Source organism: Photinus pyralis, unplaced genomic scaffold (genome assembly GCF_008802855.1).
Source record: "Photinus pyralis isolate 1611_PpyrPB1 unplaced genomic scaffold, Ppyr1.3 Ppyr1.4_LG6, whole genome shotgun sequence".
Taxonomy (NCBI): Eukaryota; Metazoa; Arthropoda; class Insecta; order Coleoptera; family Lampyridae; genus Photinus; species Photinus pyralis.
Genome location: NW_022170663.1, coordinates 11,421,365 through 11,441,209, shown reverse-complemented (window position 1 = coordinate 11,441,209; position 19,845 = coordinate 11,421,365). Strand labels below are relative to the sequence as shown.

Here is a 19,845-nt window from a genome sequence, read left to right as displayed (position 1 = left end):
TTTAACTCTAAATTTTGACGCTATCTTGTATATCTTTCTAGGATTTATTCAAAAATCATTTTTTGACATAAAAATTATAATCTCCACCCAAAAAAACCTATAAAAAGACGTATCGCGCTTGTTATAATTATTATCTTTTTATTAAAATCATCGCGTTTTATGTTATTTTCGGGCCGTCTGTCGGCGTCGTTCTACTTTTTTAATATTGAATAACTTGCTGTACCTCCATTTTGATATGGAATTGATCCTTATCCATAAAAACATATAAATCGATGTACGACACGTTAATATTGAAAAAATATAAAAACCAACCCCTCAAAAACACCCCCACTCCTCCAAAACTCCCCCAAACACTTTTTCCTAACTCAAAATTTAAATTCAGAAGGCTTAAAAACCCTAAAATCGATGTACTACATGCCCATATTTTAAAAAAATTTAATTTTTGTATTTTTTGCAGACATTTTTTGGCGCCATCTTGAATTTCTCAAAATGCTCAAGGGTGACAGAGTGGCATCAAACGGATTCTCAAAGTAGACATCCTTAGGAACTAAAAACCGTCAAAAAAACCTTCACCGTACCTCACTTCCAGGTTAAGCCAAAAATCCCATTTTGGCATCCAGACTATATTTATTCACCCATAATACAATGCGAACATATAAACTAAATAGCTCAATTTTTTTAAGAAAATCACTGGCATAAACAGAATTTGGTCATCGCAGATTGTGATTTACCGATTTTTCCTTTAAAATTGTAGCGATTTTTAGTGTAACTGTAGAATAAGCTGATAGGATTTCTTTAAATTAGTAAAACCCCTAAAAAATGTTCCTACAAAAATCGTTTCATTTAGATAGGGGTTGCAATGTCAAACTGCTCTTGTTTTTCAATAAAAAATTTATCGGCAATGAAGAGACAGGGTGGGGAGGGGGCATTCAAAGGGAGATTTACATTTCCAAGGGTAACTCTGAACACTCTGTATAAGCTTTTCGACTAGTCCGGTCAAATTATCACAGGTACATAAAATTGAAAAAACGCTACGCTTATTTTTCACTGTATCCTCCATTCAAATGACAATTTGTATTCCCAAAAGCATGACTGAGTGCCCTTGGAAGCTTTTTGGGTAAAATCATCAGTTAAACTGATAATAGCTTAGCTGAAAAGGCTTCTTTTATAGTCCCTATTTACATATTTCTGAAATTGTTATTTGCAGTGATTTCCCGTGCTTCAGCCCTTCAGGTCGTTGTTGGAAATCTGGTGTTTTATTTTTTTGGAAATTTTTTGTCACTGACAATTTTGTAAATTTTCTGTGAAAAAACTCGTATCTAGGTTAATTCCTGCTATCAGTACATGACATGCCAACATACTGTAACGTAGAATGGTGGTAATTTTAAATGAAAATGCTTCATGTTTCGCATTTCACATTTCTGATTGTATATATCTAGGTAAAATGCTCATCAGTATGTTTAAAGTGAGATAAGCAAAGTGATTTTGAGCTCTATGTTTGTTTCTAGGGACCTGCAAAGGATTTACCCCCAAAAATGTCTTATATACAACCCCAAGAAAGTTATTTAAAAAATAAAAAAGCAATGTGTTCCCTTACAAAATTGATGTTTGGATATCACACTGAAACTGTTCTCGCTGCGACTGAAATCTATATCTACCAATGAAACTTGCAAATAGGAATAACATGAAAAAGTGCGCATTTTAAAACATAGGTACTCTTAATGAAACAAATGATAAATACGTTGCACGGTGCGATTAGCTGTGGCGTGTTATACCAACAATATAATAACTTATACAGGGTGAACAAGATTTTTTAAAAGAAACTTTTTATGGTATCCAAAATTTATAAAAAGTTTGCTGCCAATCTACGTACTTTGTAGTAAATTTGTTGTCAGTGGTGTACTTCTGCATGGCAAAGGGGCATATTTTTTTTATGGCAGCACCTAGTTTTCGTTACATATTCTTAAAGAGTACACTTTGGATTTAGCAACATAAAAAACTTATTACATTACATAATCAAATTTAAGAGAAAAACTCAAATTAAGGAAAATAGTTGTGTTAATTAATTTTTAATTTCACTAGTTTGCGTTGCGTTGCACAAATTTAAAGTACGTAGCAAACTTTTTATAATTTTGGAAATCATAAAAATAAAAAATTCTGTTTTGAAGATATATCCAGTGCTCCACCCTGTATATCTCTTTACTCTTTAAGTATTTTTATTGGTGCAAGTATTGAAAACCATAAATCAAACCTTTTTAGTTTTTGGTGACAAAATGGGTTTTTTGATAAGTAAACATTCTCGTATAGGTAGTGTAGGACGAACGTCGACACGTTGTTTAAGAACTGAGTGGATCGATGGACATTAAAGGTGGCTAAGTGTGCCCACTAAATCTTACATCTACACAAAACCATAAACGATAAAAAAAACTTTTTCCTCTCGAAAATGGGAGCATACATCATTTTTCTTGATTAAAGTATTTATGGTCATAGGATGTGCAAAATTCAACTTTTGGTTATCCAGGCCTTTGGTCGTATTCCTTGGTCGATAAATAATGGTTTTTTCCAATTGAAAATTTGCTGAAACTCATTAAACCAATAGTGGAGCGAGCGACTTTTACAATTAATTAACGACAAAAAAAACGGGAAATTATGATAGGCTATGCATCGGATACGACTTCTCCCTAAAAACAGTGAAAAATTGTATACCTTTTCACCATGAGAAACGTTCATGGCAAAAATTTCAAATGGAAATAATAATCGAGTTAACACCTTATTTGAAAGGACCAATTCTTCATCCAACCCGTAACGTTTTTTTTTACTTTACAACGATAAGCAATGTCAGAAAAAATAAATACTCTTTTTGAAATTTTTGACATCTGGCTTATTATGAGAAGGGAATGGTTGGCAAGGGGTAGAAATGTGCCCCTCTGAAACCTAAAGTTGCCGTTTCACGATTTTTTCCTCAATATTAAATTACTAATTAAGAGCTGGTCGTGTTAACTGTATAAAATCGTGAAAACGACGAAAATATGACCTAATTTTGGTGTGCTTTGTGCAAACGGTGAAACGATTAGTTATAATGTCATTAAGATATAAGCGTGTTCCACATTTATTATAGATGTGCGTTATGAGGACAATAAACCCCACAAAGTGAGAAAAGGTTTTTGGCAACTATATGGTTATTTAATCGGAAAGTGCGACCTTGTATAGTACGCGTGCATGTCAGTAATAGTAGCCTTTCGAGCGGAAATTTATTCCCTGTTAATAAGGTGGTGGAGTTTAGCTAAACGCAAGCCTGTGGCAAGAAGGAAGAATGTTGATTGTAAACACGGCACGTGCCTAACCTGTTAAGACACTTTATTGCGCCACGTCGCTTGGAGGATACTAATAGATTCGAGATCATAACATTTATTCTATTAAAGATTAAGAAGCGGCAGTAAAACCAAAGTTGGGAGCAAGTTATGGAAGTTGGCGCTATATAGAGAGACACTTTATGTCGGTAATCGCGAAGGAAAACCGCGGACAAGATTGACGGATGTTTAAAAGACAACGGTTGACAGTAAGTTAAGATGTCAGGGAAACAATGGCTGTAGGTATATCGTAAGCATATATTGGACCAATTCTTGACAGCGCAATTAGTTTTTATCATAAACCTAGTACAGTATATACTGCAAAGGCGGAACACAATTTGTAATTAAGACGTTATAATGTCGCGCTATTCCGCACCATCATAAAGTTGATCTTACAGATTAGAGCAAACCGTATCCTAGAGCTTATTAGTGTTGCAGGATTACCTACTGTCTATGTTACGCTGCCACTTTTATTCGTGAAAATATATCGACTTTGTTATGGATAATGGAGAAAAAGATTCTTTTTTTCGTCTCGCTAACATATCTTAGTACAGTAAAACAAAAAAGCTTCTTCAAATTTTCAGTGCCTACCGTGCGAGATACATCGGAAAATGAATTATCACACCTTAACAATCCTTAGAATGGATACTCAAAATTAAAGTTCGGTTCATATTGAGCAATAAGAAAAGTCTCCACGTATATCGACATTAAGTTGATCTCCCAATTCCAAAAACAGAAACATCCCTTCGAATGTAAATTGTACTTATTTCGCATTAACTCGGAGAGTAGGTATCTATATTTCCTAGTTCTTAGTGGATAGCTTTAACTGGCCATTAGTGTTATTTGCTACATTTAGCAACATCTATTATACCGGGTGGTGCACGGTAAGTAGGAATACAGGGATTTAACATGGGAAATTAGTTTTATGCAATATCCTGTCCTCCTGTACATTTTGAGTTTAAAGTTGTTCAGAATTAAAAGGTACATACAAAACTGTTTTTACATGTTTTATTAAGCTTTTGGTATACCCGCAAATTTAAAAATAAATTTCAACATTTCTGTTATTAGTAGGAGTTCATAAAACAACAAAAGTCATGGCTATTACTTGCGGGTATATAGTAAACAATTTTTCATCGGAAAATCTTGGAGCGATAATGAAAAATCTTGAATTTTTTAATTCTGCAAATGGGTAAAATAAGCATGAAATTGTAAATCCAAATTGAAGATTTTGTGTCTGTTAATAATGGCACATAAAACTTAGCTGCAATTTCCGTAGAGTTCTCAATTTGAATTCGTAATTAACCCTTTGATACAAAATTCCGCCGAAATTGCACAATTTTAGGAATGAGTCATCATCTGGTAAGATTTTGGGAAACGTTTGAAAATTTAGGTTAAAGTCTTCTACGTGTTACGGTTGATTATATAAGCTTTTTCACTCTAAACGAACAACTTTTGACATGTTTTTCTTGGTCTCCTCTGTTTCTTGCACATTTAAAACAAGCAAAATAAAATAAGCATTCGCTACACAATTTGTGCGATCCCCCAAATTTTGAAATAATCATGGAGCACCATGCGTTTTGTAATTTTGTCTGAAAGAAGAAAACACTGATTGTACCAGCTTGAGCCTAGGCTAGTACAAGAAGTAATTTCGTGTTGTAGTTCCCAATACTTGGAGAATGTTGCTAAAGTCAATTTTCTAAACATTTTTTTATTAATTGTGAGTGGTTTGAAAACTACTGCTTACTTTGTGCACGAATTCCTTAGCAAATATTGCGGTTTTATATGCAAATGATATGCAAAAACCCAAACTGACCTAAGAATTCGTTTAAATTGCAAAACAGTAGATGTGTCATCAATACCCGATGTAACATCAAATTGAGTGCGTATTTAATGAAGTGATTTTTGAACAAAAACACAGAGATTGAGTGCAATCCATACTCTCTGCAGTTGCGCTGCCACAGAAGGTTTGGTGTGTATCGGCGGTTTTCCTCCGAAAAACTTAGATATTGTTTTCTAAAGAACCTGCAAATTCTAAGCGTTGTCCGTTAACATTTTCGAGGTGAATTAGTATTATCAAAAACACGTTCAATTAGCAAATTCAAATAGGGGTAGTTTTAATTTACAGACAGAAGGAAACATTTAACACTTACATGTTTTACGAAACTATACGTTTCTTCAATAAAGTTCTCTGTTAAATGAAGGAAGAAATATGGACAATGCATTTAAAAATCAAATACTCTCATCTTCAAACCCTTCCGATGGACGCTCAATATCAGGCCACTGCTTCATTTTGTACTTGTTAGACCTGGAGTGCCATTTCCGTTATCTCTCATTACTAGAGAAAAGCCTTTCTACCAGCTCAACTCAATTACGTACGAAATTAAACGAATTTTTTTCACTTCAGAAATATTCATGTTTCAATCGATCTAAGACCTTTAATGAGTTTTAGAGGGAAGACTAAACTGTATGCTATATTTTTTGGTAGTTCAATGATAATAATAATGTGTCTGTTAAAAAGGCGACGTTCAACATCCGCAAAGAAAGTATAACAAAAAATATAAACCCTTTTCATCATATAGTTTTTCGTCCATTTAAACTTTGAATGTAATCAAAGTATGGATTTAAAAGTAGATGACTTATAAAATAATATTTTCAAAACACGATAAACAAATACATATATATCTTACTTCCTTATCGACTTATACTAGTCGATCTTGAATAATTATACTCAAATAATTCAATTTTTGAACTATTTTTATCTGCTTACTATTAATTTTGTTTGGTGGGGGTCGTCCCAATATCAATTTTTCTTTTTAAAATTATCATTTCTGTTTTATTATGTGAAATTTGTAATCTGTTTTCTGCGCACCAATTTTTTAAAATTTTGGTTTTCCAAATCTTTTCTAGAGTTTTCTTTAATTGGGCATAATAAATCTAGCATTAAAGACTACATTCCATAAAGTTATACCCAAAACAGAGCTTGAAGACATCCCTTCCTCACTTCTTTTGTTATTTTTGTAAATTAATTTACACAGCATGTTGTGCGCTATTGTAAATAATTTTTAATCAAATTCAGCAAGTAGCTATAGAAATTATTGATGGTCACTATAAGTTATCAAACGCCCCTTTGATATCTTTTGATAATGCTAATTTTTTTCTCGAATTTTGTACTATGGTAAAACAAAGAACAAGAGAGGGAGATTTGCCTTCCCAGAATTCAAAGTGATTAATATTGTTTAGCGTTAACATCACCTTGTCTAGTATTTCAATTTCGATCTCGTTTTTTCAAACCATCTGCCAGAGTTTCCAAACGCCAAGACAGGAATACTAACCGAAACGCATTCAGCATTCAGCTACATAACAATTCCGTTATCTTTGATTGTTTAGGTAGGCTATTATTGTGCCTGTGTCACTACTACATCTTCGTTATTGTCACCATTAAGCTTAGAATAAATCTTGGCCCAAAATTTTGATCAAAATTGCCAAACTTATTATCTTCAGCAGCTTTGGGGTTCAAGACATTAAAGCCATTACTTTTATCACATATAAATGCAACAAACCGTGATTTGTACTGTAATCATTTTGTAAGAGCAAATTTTTTAAATCGTAAACAAGTACTGATTCTTTCAATTTGTTTGTTTTGTTGTAGTCTTGCGATTCATAAGTTTAGTTTCAGTACCAAAACTTTGGCAAATTGTGTTAGTTGAATGATCGTTTATAAAATTGAGTATCTTTACAAATTACAGTAACATAATACGTGAGTTGATTGGGTTTTAAGTGAGTCAAGTCCCTGTAAAAAAATGAGAGTTAACGATGAGCTTTTGTGCAGTATTCGTGTAATGTTTTTGAAGGCCGTTGGATAGGGAGTATGTTTGTTGTAATCTAATGAAACAAAGAATGAAAACTTACTACCAGTCACGATGATAAAACTTTTTAATCAGTGAGATCGCAATGCCTCATGCATTGTGGGTAGTGCAATGTAGGTACTAAATCTTAAAAGTTTCCCACATACATCTTATCAGCGTCATTTTGTATGCAAGACATTTCATACTAATAGTCATATATTTCATGTACAGCATAAATATGAACGTAGATAGTAAACATGCAAAACGGTAATAGAAGAGCAAATCAAATTCAACCTTTATAAGTAAAATATGAGCCGATAGGTAATATCGTCAAATTGAGTTAATTATAGGAATGTAATGTGTAATTTGTGTAACCACTTCGCATAAACTTACTTGACGTTATGCGATGATCATGGGAAAAGATACATGTCAGGAATCGACCATTACATCACGTACTTGATCTTTTTATTCTGCGGTGAGAGATTCAAGACCGTGAAATTATAGAAAAACCTCGACTCATTAGAGTTTGATGCCTGCAATCGTATGTTGACCATTTTTTTTAAATTAAGAAACAGTATTAGATAGATCTCAAATACTATACGGAATTGAGCCCGTAGAGAAAAGTGGAAAACAAAAATATCGATGGTTAAGATAAATGATGCAAGTATGAGACAGAATTGCTGACGGCCCGTTATTGAATTATCGCGAAAGCGAATAGTGACCGCTGGCCAGGGCTCCCGAGGGACTTGATCCCACCTTCTCAATATTGTTTTTATGAAGGATGGACGTTAGCTCGTCCGTCGTTGTGCTGTACGTATGTTAACGTTGATTTTACTTAATTTCGACAGTTCCCTTCCTTAAACGAAATTCCCTCGCGAGTTGTTCTTTTTTCGCCCTTACTAACGTCGAGAAAATCGAAATATGTTGATTGCAAATTAAGTAGTCTTTGTTCAAATTAGGTTTTGTTATAAATTGTGGATTCGAATCATAGCAGCATACCTTCCTCCGTTACAAACTATGTTCTATTTTGGAGAAATCTAGGATCAATTTAATTACATACACCACCTAAAAGGGATACCTATGGATGTTATAGGCAAAGTAAAACATTTACAATGCGTGTTGGATTTTTCCAATTTCTCAATGGATTTTAACGGTCAGACATCATTTTTCTTTCTAGAAATCTGTTCTTAGTCCATATTTTGTATGTATAGACAATTCGACCTATTTTGATTTCCACAGCCCGAAATCTAGAGAAAAATTGCGTTTCCCGGTCGATTGCAGGCAAGTCGTTTTTCGATAAGCTAAGCCATTGCTCTTTACCATATTTTTAATGCACTTTTTCTGGGCACAGTGTTACTTCTGTACATTCGTCTGAGGGTTGAAATCTTAGTATTATTGAGATATTCAAAGAATTTTAATAGTTATAGCGCGGAGAGAGTGAAAAGAAAGAAATTAGTCCTTGAGTCTGTATAGGAGCATTCCACATTATTTTTTTAAAGCTAGTACTTATATGAATCTGACTGTATACTAGAGCCTTTAGAAACTCTCAAAAGCCTTTATTAGGGGAGCGTGTAATAGGACTGTAAGAGAGTCCTTAAGAACTTTTAATAATAATATTAGTTTCCGTTTCATAAAGATCTTAAATGACCTTTTACAGTTTTCAAGATCTCTATCAGTGCGTTTTTAAGAGCATTTAAAACTCATTAAGCATATTCTCCTAAAGACTTTTACATTTTACAATGGCTTTCAAGAGCCTTCAAGAGTATTAAATGATTTGAGAGCTTTATTTGGCGTTTAAACCTTCATAAGCTCGACACGCATTAATAACATTTAAGATATGTGTCTCATAAAGCATTTAAGAGATCTTAAAGGTATTTAAAAGCAGTTTGGGACTTCCAACAGCCTCAAAAGAGATGTAGGTAAATAGCCTTGTAGAAGTGTTTGAAACCATTGGGAGCTGTAGTGGGTCTCTGTAACATTTTATTTTAGAGAGCCACCCTTTATTAACTTATTTCATATACACATAAAAGTGTAGCTCTTACTTGTTTCACAAATTGCAATTTTTTAGATGAACACTCACTTTTCCATAATGATTTGTCTATTATGAGAGCGCAGTTGTTGGTACTTCAAATATTTTTGAGTTTGTTTACAACGGCCACAAGCCACCCTTTGAATACTTACATATGAAGGTTTCTCCTTTTCGAAAATTAAATTTTTTTATAAAACGCATTTTTAGGCAATGATTCATTAATTATGAGGGCTGTAATTTTTGGGGTATTTTATATATTTTATTTTATTGTTTGATTTTTGTTACAGGGTCCACGTATACTAGTTTGTTTTATAATCGCCAAGGACAGAATTTTTCCCGATATCTTAGGGGTAAGTAGGAAAAATGCTAACTAAGGTCTTTTACTAGTATGTTCGTTGAAAAAATAAAAAAAAAATCTTTTAGGGGCCCCAAACGAAACGTTTTGGACCCTTGATTTATTGGCATGCTATATTTGTCCCCGTGTAAATACCTTCCCCTGACACTCCACCTTTTGAGAGTACCATAAGGATTAAAGTCAAAGTCGGTTGTTGATAAGTGGTAAGGGAGAAGGGGAAGTTGTTAAAAAAAACAGCTCCTTTCCACATTTATTTAGAATACCTTGGACGATAAAACCAATTTCCCCACCTCCCGCCGCCACTCACTGATATCAAAAAGGGATCGCGGAGATATATAGAAACCAATTCCTTTCGATGAGATCTATTTCGACTATTTCCGACTCACTTTAATTGGGCAAAATTTTATGTATGAGACCAAGCGGGGTATCTCTTTCACCCCAATCACAAAATGCTTAATTGTAACAAATTTAAATTAGATAAATGTACTCAATATGCCATGTATATTTGAGGATTAGCTAAAGCATCGTACGTGAAAATAAAAGTTTTACGAAATTATGCTAAAAAAAGACCTTTGGGGTAACTGAGTTACACGAGGGTTCAACATATTTGCCAAGAAGTATGTAGCGTTAATCCTATGTTTAAAATAAGAACTGTTTTGGTTATTTATCGATTTAACCAATTCCAAGTAAAATTTAGACAAGTAAATTAAATTAATAAAGTTGGTAGCCGACAGTTGACTGCAACGCTATATTTTTAATTACGCATATTTAAACAAAACGGTGCAGTCTCGAAATATTTTCCCTGTAAGAAAATTTAATTCGCCCACGAACATGTAAATCTCATAAAACATCTCATATGTAAACGCATCCCTTGAAAGAATTCCTTATTAAGAGCACCTACTCCAACAGCAAGTTTTCTTAAGGGTACTGACTTAAGAGTTTTCCTGAAACCGTTTTTCGTTGCGTTGCGGCTGTTCGATTCCTGGAGAATTTTTACACTACAAGTTCTAATGCTTGCTTCGTGTAAGGAAAAAATTATTAAAGTCTTCGTACGAGATCGAAGGGAGTTTCGCGAATTTTTGTGTGGCAGATCAGTATTTTATTAGTAAAAAGAAAGTCGCAAATTTTTTGAAGTTTTGACATCCCCATCAGTAAAATGTTGTCCGGTGTTACCACATTTCCTTTGCCGGTACCCCACAATCACATAATGCGCCATTTTGATGGATTTCACTAAAACCCTCCACAAAATAGTACTTAATTTTCGTAGCACTTCTCATAGCTCGAGCTTCTATTGGCGACACGAGAAAGATAGACCGTGATTCCAGTTTTAATAGACTTTAATTTAAACCGCGTGACAAAATTTGCAGCGGAAGGTTACTTTTGGGCATCTCTAGCCGACTATCCCTCGAAGACGCACGCCTTGCAAAAGGTGGTTAATTTCGCCCCTAGAGAAAAAAAAAACAAAATCACCAAGGTAATAAACCACCCTCGGGGATGGCGCCCAGCTATCTTCGTAACCTCGTCCCTAAAGTTGTTCATTACACCGATTACACGACCTTGGTAGGTAGACGTACACTCCTCGTCTAAGTCTACAAGCGGTCTTCTACGGGCGATATCTAAACAAATAAGCTCTTGAGCAGAGCTGGGCAGTATTCGATTTTGTAAATACTTTTTAGTATTCAAATCCTTTAAAGTATTCAAATACTTTGTAATTAAATACTTTTATGGAAATACTTCGCATAGTATTTGAATACTTAACCTTCCTTTTTTACCAAAAATCGACTACATCAAAATTTCTCGGGAAAACACTCTTTCTTATTAATTTTGGTGCGTAGAATCCAAAACAATTCGTACTACTTTTTCGATCAAACTTCTCAATCAAAAGTTATAGACTAGAAACCAATTTCGAAAAAAAATTCAAAGGGCTGTAACTTTTGAACTAGTAGCCCAATCTTCGGAACTGTTTGAAATTATGGATTCTACAGGCCACATTCTATAAGAAATTTTTTTTCCGGGTCGATCTGAGACAATTTTTTTTTCGGGCCTCAAAAAAGGCAGTGTATAACCTTCCTTTTTTACCAAAAATCGACACACCAAAATTTCTCGGGAAAACACTTTTTCTTATTACTTTTGGTGCGTAGAATCCAAAACAATTCGTACTTTTTCGATCAGACTTCTCAATCAAAAGTTATGGACTAGAAACCAATTTCGAAAGAAAATTCAAAGGGCTCTAACTTTTGAACTAGTAGCCCAACCTTGGAACTGTTTGAAATTATGGATTTTACAGGCCACATTCTATAAGAAATTTTATTTTTAAATTTTTAATATATTTGAGTGACAAGTATTTGAATACTTTTTATATAGTATTCGAATACCTTTGAAAGTATTCGAATACATTCTAAAGTAATTGAATACTTTTCAATGTATCTGTATCTACTATTCGCTTGTGCTGGACGTAAAAGTATTTAGTATTCAAATACCGTTGATTTGTGTAAAGTATTTACTATTTAGTATTCAAATACTTTTTGAAAGTATTCTGCCCAGCTCTGCTGTTGAGAGCACACAATGGCCCCGCAGGTCAAAATATATTTCATTTTTAGATTCTTCGCACTAGATTTAAAAAAGAAACAAGTTTTTGTTAATTTTCAAAATTTTCTGTGTTCGGTTTTGGAATATTCGCCCGGTACCTATACGTGGCGCCAAGTGAAAAATATGGTTTAGCGACTCGGACCAGAAGCAGTGCTTTTCCTTTTACTTTAAAATGAAAGTAGGTAATATAGATACCTAAGGGTATATAAAATAAAATTGTATTCTATAATAGTATGAATAATACATTGTAGCGTTGACTATCGCTTAAAAAACTATTACCTTGACACTGAAAACACACAGAATATTTATGCACACCTTTGAATTATTTGTATTTTTAGTTAATTTTATTTGTATCTGAAAGTCCAAAACAGTATATTCTTATACATCTTTTGAATATCTTTCGCTCAAAGGCGGAAAGGGAATAACGTACAAACTTATTATGCAAAAACCATCCAAAATTTATTTTGATCTGATCAACAGATAGTCTCTCTACTTTTCCTTTGCAAATATTAGGTAGGTAGCATATTGTGGAGGAATTTTTGGAAATGACGACGAACGACATGGCAAAATTATTGGCCGAGTGAAGGAACGTAGCGAAATTGAATCAATTCAGAATTTAAAATTAAAATCGGCTTGGGAAAATTAGGTTAGTGTATATCTAATGAAAATTGCCCCATGCCTCGATTGGCGAATACCTATGTATATGTGGCGTATTTGCGGAACTGTTTAGGATAAAGAGGGGTATGTGGTTAAAGGAAATCTGCGTAATTCGAATCTCATTTGAAATCTAAAACAAAGCCCCTAACCCTCTAGATCGATGTCAATTCATTAAGGCTGTATAACTAAGAATGTTCAAGCGCAGACTAATTTTGCATAATTATTTCACTTAGAACCCTCACCGCCGCAAGTACACGAATTACGGCTGTAAATTTTCCAAGTTTGGTTTACAATAAGCACCACCTAATTTTATCATTCTCGGGCGGGAATAGAATTGGATTTGCTAGTTGAACAGCGAGGGTTCATGATTAGATTTACATGTTGTAGTTCGGGGGACATTTCGTGCTCGTCAGGAGCCCCTTTGGTGATGACATAGTTTCAATCAAACCAAATATGTATGTCACCCGCCCTCGTCAAGTGCGTGTGTGTTTACGTTCTTTTTTGTTTTTGTAACTAACGATTTGGGTTGCCCTCTTCGATATTCCGAGAAAATAGTGAACAATTAAATGCTAACCAAGGGAGCTTTCTCTTTCTAGCTAAAGAAATATAGCTTAAAAGTTAAAGAGATTGGGCATGTTAGAAAATTACAATTCAAGAGCACGTATCACCAGCAAATGGCTGTAATGCAAAGCACACAGGGGCAAGATGGCTGCCTAGTTTAGTATTCCAGAATCGTAAATTGAGATTCAGGACAGTGTCACTGTCTTAAGCTTAACCTTATATTACCAGCATAAAACTGTACAAAGTTAAAAAAAATTAAAAATAATCTCCGTTTTCGTATCTTTTAACGCGGGTTGTACCGAAACCAAAGTTGGGATTTTATACTAACAAGTTGGAGAAATGAATTGCTCAGTTCGCTCTAACTGTATAGATCTAACGGTTTTGGCTGCCTGAATTCCATTTTGAGTCTCACATACGAAATGTAAGCCTTCTCGTGACATCTACAGAATGTATAATTACCAAATAAATAGCAATTGAATTTCAAATTGCGGTGACATCGAACCCATCGACACGTTTGCGTGAGATTCATTAAATAGTACCTTACTTTTAATAGATTTGTTTGGCGGAGGTCCGTCTCGATTCCATGGGGGATCGCCGTGACCGGAAAAATCACGAAGTTTCAGGTACGATATTGTTAGTCTGATTATGCTAGCCTTGTCTAATTGAGACGTAATCGCAGCCGGCAGAGGTAACATTTTTGCGAGTTCATAGAATTCAAAATTTTCTTTCCCTCTTCTCGATCTGGCGGCGTCCCTGCTTTTCTCTTTTCTCAACTCGAGTATGCTGTAACAAAAATAAAGGTCGTTTAGTAATTTATAAGACAATATAAGTGTGCGTTTAAGAGTTTACGCCTTAAATAAATTGACGCTAAATAAGTGTAAATGCTGTTTGCTATCGTGAAAGCTTGAAATAATAAAGAGTGGGTCGTATTGAAATCAGAGCTCCCAAAGGGACAAGTTGAGAATGAAAAGCTTCGGAATCGGGGCAAGGCGAGTTGGACACCGCTCCCTGAGGATGAATAAAAGTGAAAAGTAGCAGAGGCCAGAGGTTAGTGCGCCGAAGATGATGATTAGACGTTCCTAAACTGAAATGTCCTGCGGTAAGTGGGGAATAGCATCGAGGAAACTAACGTTGATGAAGAAGGACCGATTTTATGATCCTTTATTCGACTCGTACCTGAAATCTAATCATGAGAATGTCACTCAAACAAAGCTGAACGAAATCGGATCTACTTGTGCAATTAGCTTTCTTGTTTACCATTAAAGTCGCACACCCCAGAATTCGGTTCTAAAAGGTGAAAAGTCTACTAGAGGCATTTGTGAAATTTGAGTGAATAATGGACAGGTCAATGTTTTACGATAATGAAATTTGAAGATGAAGGTCGAAACAATATGATCACTGGGAATGGAAGCCTCTAGGGAACAGTCGTTAGTACGACACGTCACCAGCTCGCCACACGTATCGTGGACCATAAAGCTCCATCCGCGGCTGCCAGTCAGCACTCCGGCGAGTGTCTTGCTTTTACCGCTACCCGGACGTGGTCCATTTGGAAATCCAATCGGTAAGGGGAAGCTATTGCTTGCGATGCACACATGAGAAGATAAAAGGCTTCGTCCGTGGTCTCTAGGGAACTTACAAGGTGTCGCCAGGTATAGAGCGGCGAGAGAGGATGCCGATAACCTAATAATCGTCCGTCGAGGGGTAACTCTCCACGGACTAAAACGACGGTTGAACTAACGTCGACCAATTTCGCTCAATTTTACCAAAAGTTCGACTTAATTTTGTTTTCACACGCTGCCCCTCACAAATACCGTAAATTGAGCAGACGCGTTGCCGACAGAAACAATTCTTTGGACCAATTTACTGGTAAGGGTCCCTAGCGTCCGGTACGCAGCACCTACTATTATTGCGGTCGCATTATGATCACCTCCGATAGTTTTTTCGTTTTATCGAGCTAAAGAAGGGCAGTATAAGATAATACGATTATATCGAGGGAATAACGCTTTATAGGGGAAAACGAAAATAAAATGAAAACAGGTCCAATTGTCGCGACTCGGATTTGTAGATTTTAGATTTGCAGGCGCATTTACGCGGCCCCAAGCGACTCTTTCAATCACGGAGATCACTGCTTAGTTTTACTCACAAGGATTTGTATGAATCACCTATCCTCTGTCCATATTCTGCCCTATTTTCTATATGTTCCTAGAATGCATAATTTTATGCGGCGTAGTGAATATTTCGACCGCAAATTCCACACATTTTTCCAATGGTTAATAATTACACTGTGCCCTGTGGTTACAATAATTACAACATTTTTGCATTATGCATAAAAGTTTAATAACTTACAACATTAAAGCGACAAAAAAGACTCATTTTTGTAGAAATGGCAATAACAGCTAGTACGAATCTGTGGAAAGTGAGCAGGAAATTTAAAATCATAAAATATCGACCTTTTGCTCAAATTATTTTTTATGCCCGCAGTCATAAGCGAAAGTGGGATTTGGGCTGTAACATCAACAAAATTATTTCTTATATAGGTAACCAACATATCTTTATCCTCTGAATATGTGTAGCTCTTGTGACTCAGGCATAGAACGACCCGTTGGTAATTATAGTAAAGAGGGAAGAATTTAGAATGCTACTAACGAGTGGGATCCTCATATCATAAATTGACTAGAATATTGTTTTCCTACGGAAGGACATAAAATCTTACACCCATCTGCAGGTAGGATGAGTTATGCACTTTCTGATCTAACAATAAAAAAGTTTTTTTTGTTCTCGAATTTAATGAAAATACAAGTAGGTACTTTTTAGTGCACTTTCACTGTCAAAAAATAAAAAGTGCATTTTTGCGCTCTTGATGTCCGTCTGTATGAGTCACAAAGGCTCCGGAACTGCACCACTTACAGACTTGATATTGGTCTCATTCGATCAGAAATTAAAAATTATTTCATGTTTGTATTATCGTTAATGCCATAAGCGCTATTAAAATCGAAGAAACAAATTTGAAAGGGCACTCTTCACCTCTTGCTCACAAGCGGCTTAACGAATTTTTTGTTTTTGATTACTAAACATAAAGATTCTAATACATAAAATGAATGAATATACAGATGGCATCTGAAATTTTTCGCTTCCTAGCATGTGCTAGGTAGCTATTGCGATAGCCGTTTTTTGAACATTTCAAAATTTCATCAAATGTCGACGTTTTAGACCATTTTAAACAACTTTTAAAGAATAAAATTTTTTTCCGTCTGTATGTACGTACGTACACGAACGTACGTTTGTTGGCAATTTTCTGAGAAAACGGCTCGATGGATTTTGTTGAAATTTTGTATATATGTTTTAGGTATACCGAACAGAAAAATAACGGGCCGGATTTTTGAAAAAAAATTTTGGAGCGCCGTAACGGCATCGAACTTTTTTTTTCAAATAGCAACCTAAAATCAAATGTTGACGTTTTAGATCATTTTAAACTTTTAAAGAATAAATTTTTCCCGTCTGTAAGTGCGTACATATGTTGGCAATTTTTGGTTTCAGCTAGGAAGCTATTCTGTCAAGAATTTGACACCTGGTTTTAAATAAGGTTTATAGGATTCCTGTCGGAGCGAAAACATTGGGTAATAGCATAGTGTAAGTGGTAATACTAATAGCTCTGTTTTGCATTTTAAATATGCGAGAAATTTGATGATTAGTGGCATTCAAATATAGAATAGTATATTTGCAAAATCACAGAAATGTTTACAGCGAGACAATGCGAAAATCGTTGAATGCAATTTGATATTAGAATCTATTTACAAATCTTTACCCCTAGGCAGGGAGTTCAAGATCCTGAGGTTGCCATTATTTTGTAAAATTGGACGGGACTTAGCTCTCAAGAGAACCAATTTATTGATAAAAAAGTTTAGTTTTACTCCACGCAATCAGCTAATCTTAAGCGAACGCTATAGCGGAAGCTTTTTCTTTTGCTACCAGACTCGCTTGCTCCTCCGTCGGTCGTTTTCTTATAAGCGCTCTAACTTTTCAGGCAATTGTGTTAGGAGCACGAGAATGATTTTTACGGCACATTTTTCACCTAGAATTCTTTAGATCCTCCCTAAGAATCTTCTCTCGCCATGAAATTCTTTAGAACCTTGTTTTAATGTTCATATAAGCTTTTTATGACCTCCATAGAACCTTTTTTAGAATCTTTCTTGGAATCTCTTTAATAAACTGTTACAATCTTAGTCTTCTTGTCTCGAAAACGAAAAAATTCGGCGATTAAAAAGCAGTACCGGTATAATTTTGTTATACCTAGTTGTTTTGTATAGTTAGCTTGGAGTAACAATTGAGTATCCATAAACAGTGCATCATTGTACAAGTTAATTAAAATTACGTACAATTTAAGAAGAAGGGAGCTGATAGTGCATCACGTGCAAGGTCGAATTTTTGAAACTTTGATTCAAAACAACTCAATTGCTACCCCATGCTGACTATGGCTAGAGACAATTGATTTATAACCGCCTTATTAAAACTAGGTGCAGGGTAGTTTGGCTACATCTTCGAAACGGTTGAAAATAAAAATATCGTTTATTCCCGTTGTTGTCTTCAAATAATCTCTAGTTATTATATTAATATTTCCCATTCCTCCTGGGACACCCTGTATACGTTACGAATGTCATTGCCGCATTGACATAAGGGGTTGAGCCCCAAAAGTATTTGGTCCCGGAGAAAACTCTTTCCTCTAACCTCCCCTCCCCTTCCCATTTTTTAACCATATTTATACAACAACCCCAACAGTAGAAACAATAGGATTAAGGCAAAAGAACAATATCCTCTACAGACGAAACTTAAACCAGATCACACTTGAGCTTTCCTACGAGGTCTCTTTCGAACACGAAAAAAATTCATTTGATCTGTGCTTTCGTTTCATTGTAAGTATGTATAGCGGACTTAATACCATATACTTTTGGAGATCAGAAATGCTAGTTGTTTCTTGGATGTGGTGTCTAAATTTTATTGGGAATCAGGGGTTTGTACGCTGTTATCAAGGTTTTTGCGAACCTCTGCTACTGTATTGTAAAACTTATGAGGCATCAAAGCCTTTCGCGGTCAGCTTCTTTTTTGAGTTATGGGCCGATTTTGAAAATTTTCAGCCAGTTTCGTATTTTGACGGATACATATCATCAATGCGTATACTACGTTTCCTTTGTAAATGTCCTCTTTCGACTCTGTTCTCAAAATGAACGCATTTGATTTTTTGAAAACCTTTGCATCTACAATGGGGTCTACCATCAACATTTTTAAAATCTCCCTTAAAAAATGATCCAGTCATATTGTGTGTTTGATTTTTTAAAATAATGACCTCGACCAAAGGAAATGTATTTCATTTGTGTTTGCATGGACTGTGTGGAAATTTTTTATAAATCTACTCTCAGCATCCCTTAAACTACGTTAAGAATGTTCATATACGCTCAATTTCGTTAAAAATAGTTGAAATGGGATTCTTGAACATTTATGTCCATCTTAAAATATTGGGTGATGTCGGAATATCTTTTTCTAAACTTGGATTTGATCAATCCTGATTGTATAAAGCTCCACTACTGCAATTGCATGGATTTATTCCGTTTTAGATCCTTAGTCCTTTGGCACATCACTAAACTGCAAATCCATAATCGATCTTTAGCATATATTATCTTTGTAATAAGGAAATTGACAGAAAACTTTTCATTATAATGAATTCCGAGCGATTATAACATAACTATAATGCTGTTTACTTAGGAATTTCCTTGGACGCATATTTACCATATAAAATTCGCATTGCAAAAATGCGCATGGAGTTAAAGATCGGTAATAATAGGTATACTTCAAAAACTTGCCTACTCCGATTGGAGTACAAATGCTAATACTTTTCGTATTTCGAGTATTGCTTTGGTATTTTCTGCTGCTGAATATTATCTGGTTTAGATGAGTAGTAGTCACGCAAGTAAAATTGGTGCTAAACTAAATAATAGGTACCATGAGGAATCAGGAACATTAAATTCTATACGCCAACTCCTTGGTTATCACTAGGTAGTATATCTCATATAACCCCGCCAAGAATAAGAAGACAAATGGTATAAAAGCGTAGTAAATTTCCTATATGTTAAGATCTCCAAAATCCTTCAACATACGACTAAAATCGAGATTTTACTGGACATAATCGCTGTAATGCAACGTTGCTCAAATGAAAATCCGTATAGAATTACCAAATTGTTCTCAATGCATTGATACCCCCGAGCCGAGACAATTAATCATATAGTGGATGAATGACCTGAACATATAAGTTCAATGGTGGCTGTGGAGAGATTGATGCATTGACAACTGCAGCAATGGATTGGTTAAAAAATTTCTAGCCAATTTGATAATATTATTGCCCATCGCTTTCTAATCAGACACGCCAGCGTATGGTGTGTTATTGGGGAGAGAGAGGGGGGTGGGCTG

At 35.0% G+C, this 19,845-nt stretch overlaps 1 protein-coding gene across 3 annotated transcripts in view; it reads right to left on the bottom strand.

The window, feature by feature from the left end:
* LOC116173777 (protein trachealess) overlaps nt 1-19,845 on the bottom strand; it is a 52,485-nt gene that overhangs the window by 6,847 nt on the left and 25,793 nt on the right. For all 3 annotated transcript variants that reach the window (XM_031491467.1, XM_031491465.1, XM_031491466.1), the window contains one exon: nt 13,931-14,169. In XM_031491467.1, coding sequence (XP_031347327.1) covers nt 13,931-14,169 — 239 coding nt within the window. The remainder of the gene's footprint in view (nt 1-13,930; nt 14,170-19,845) is intronic.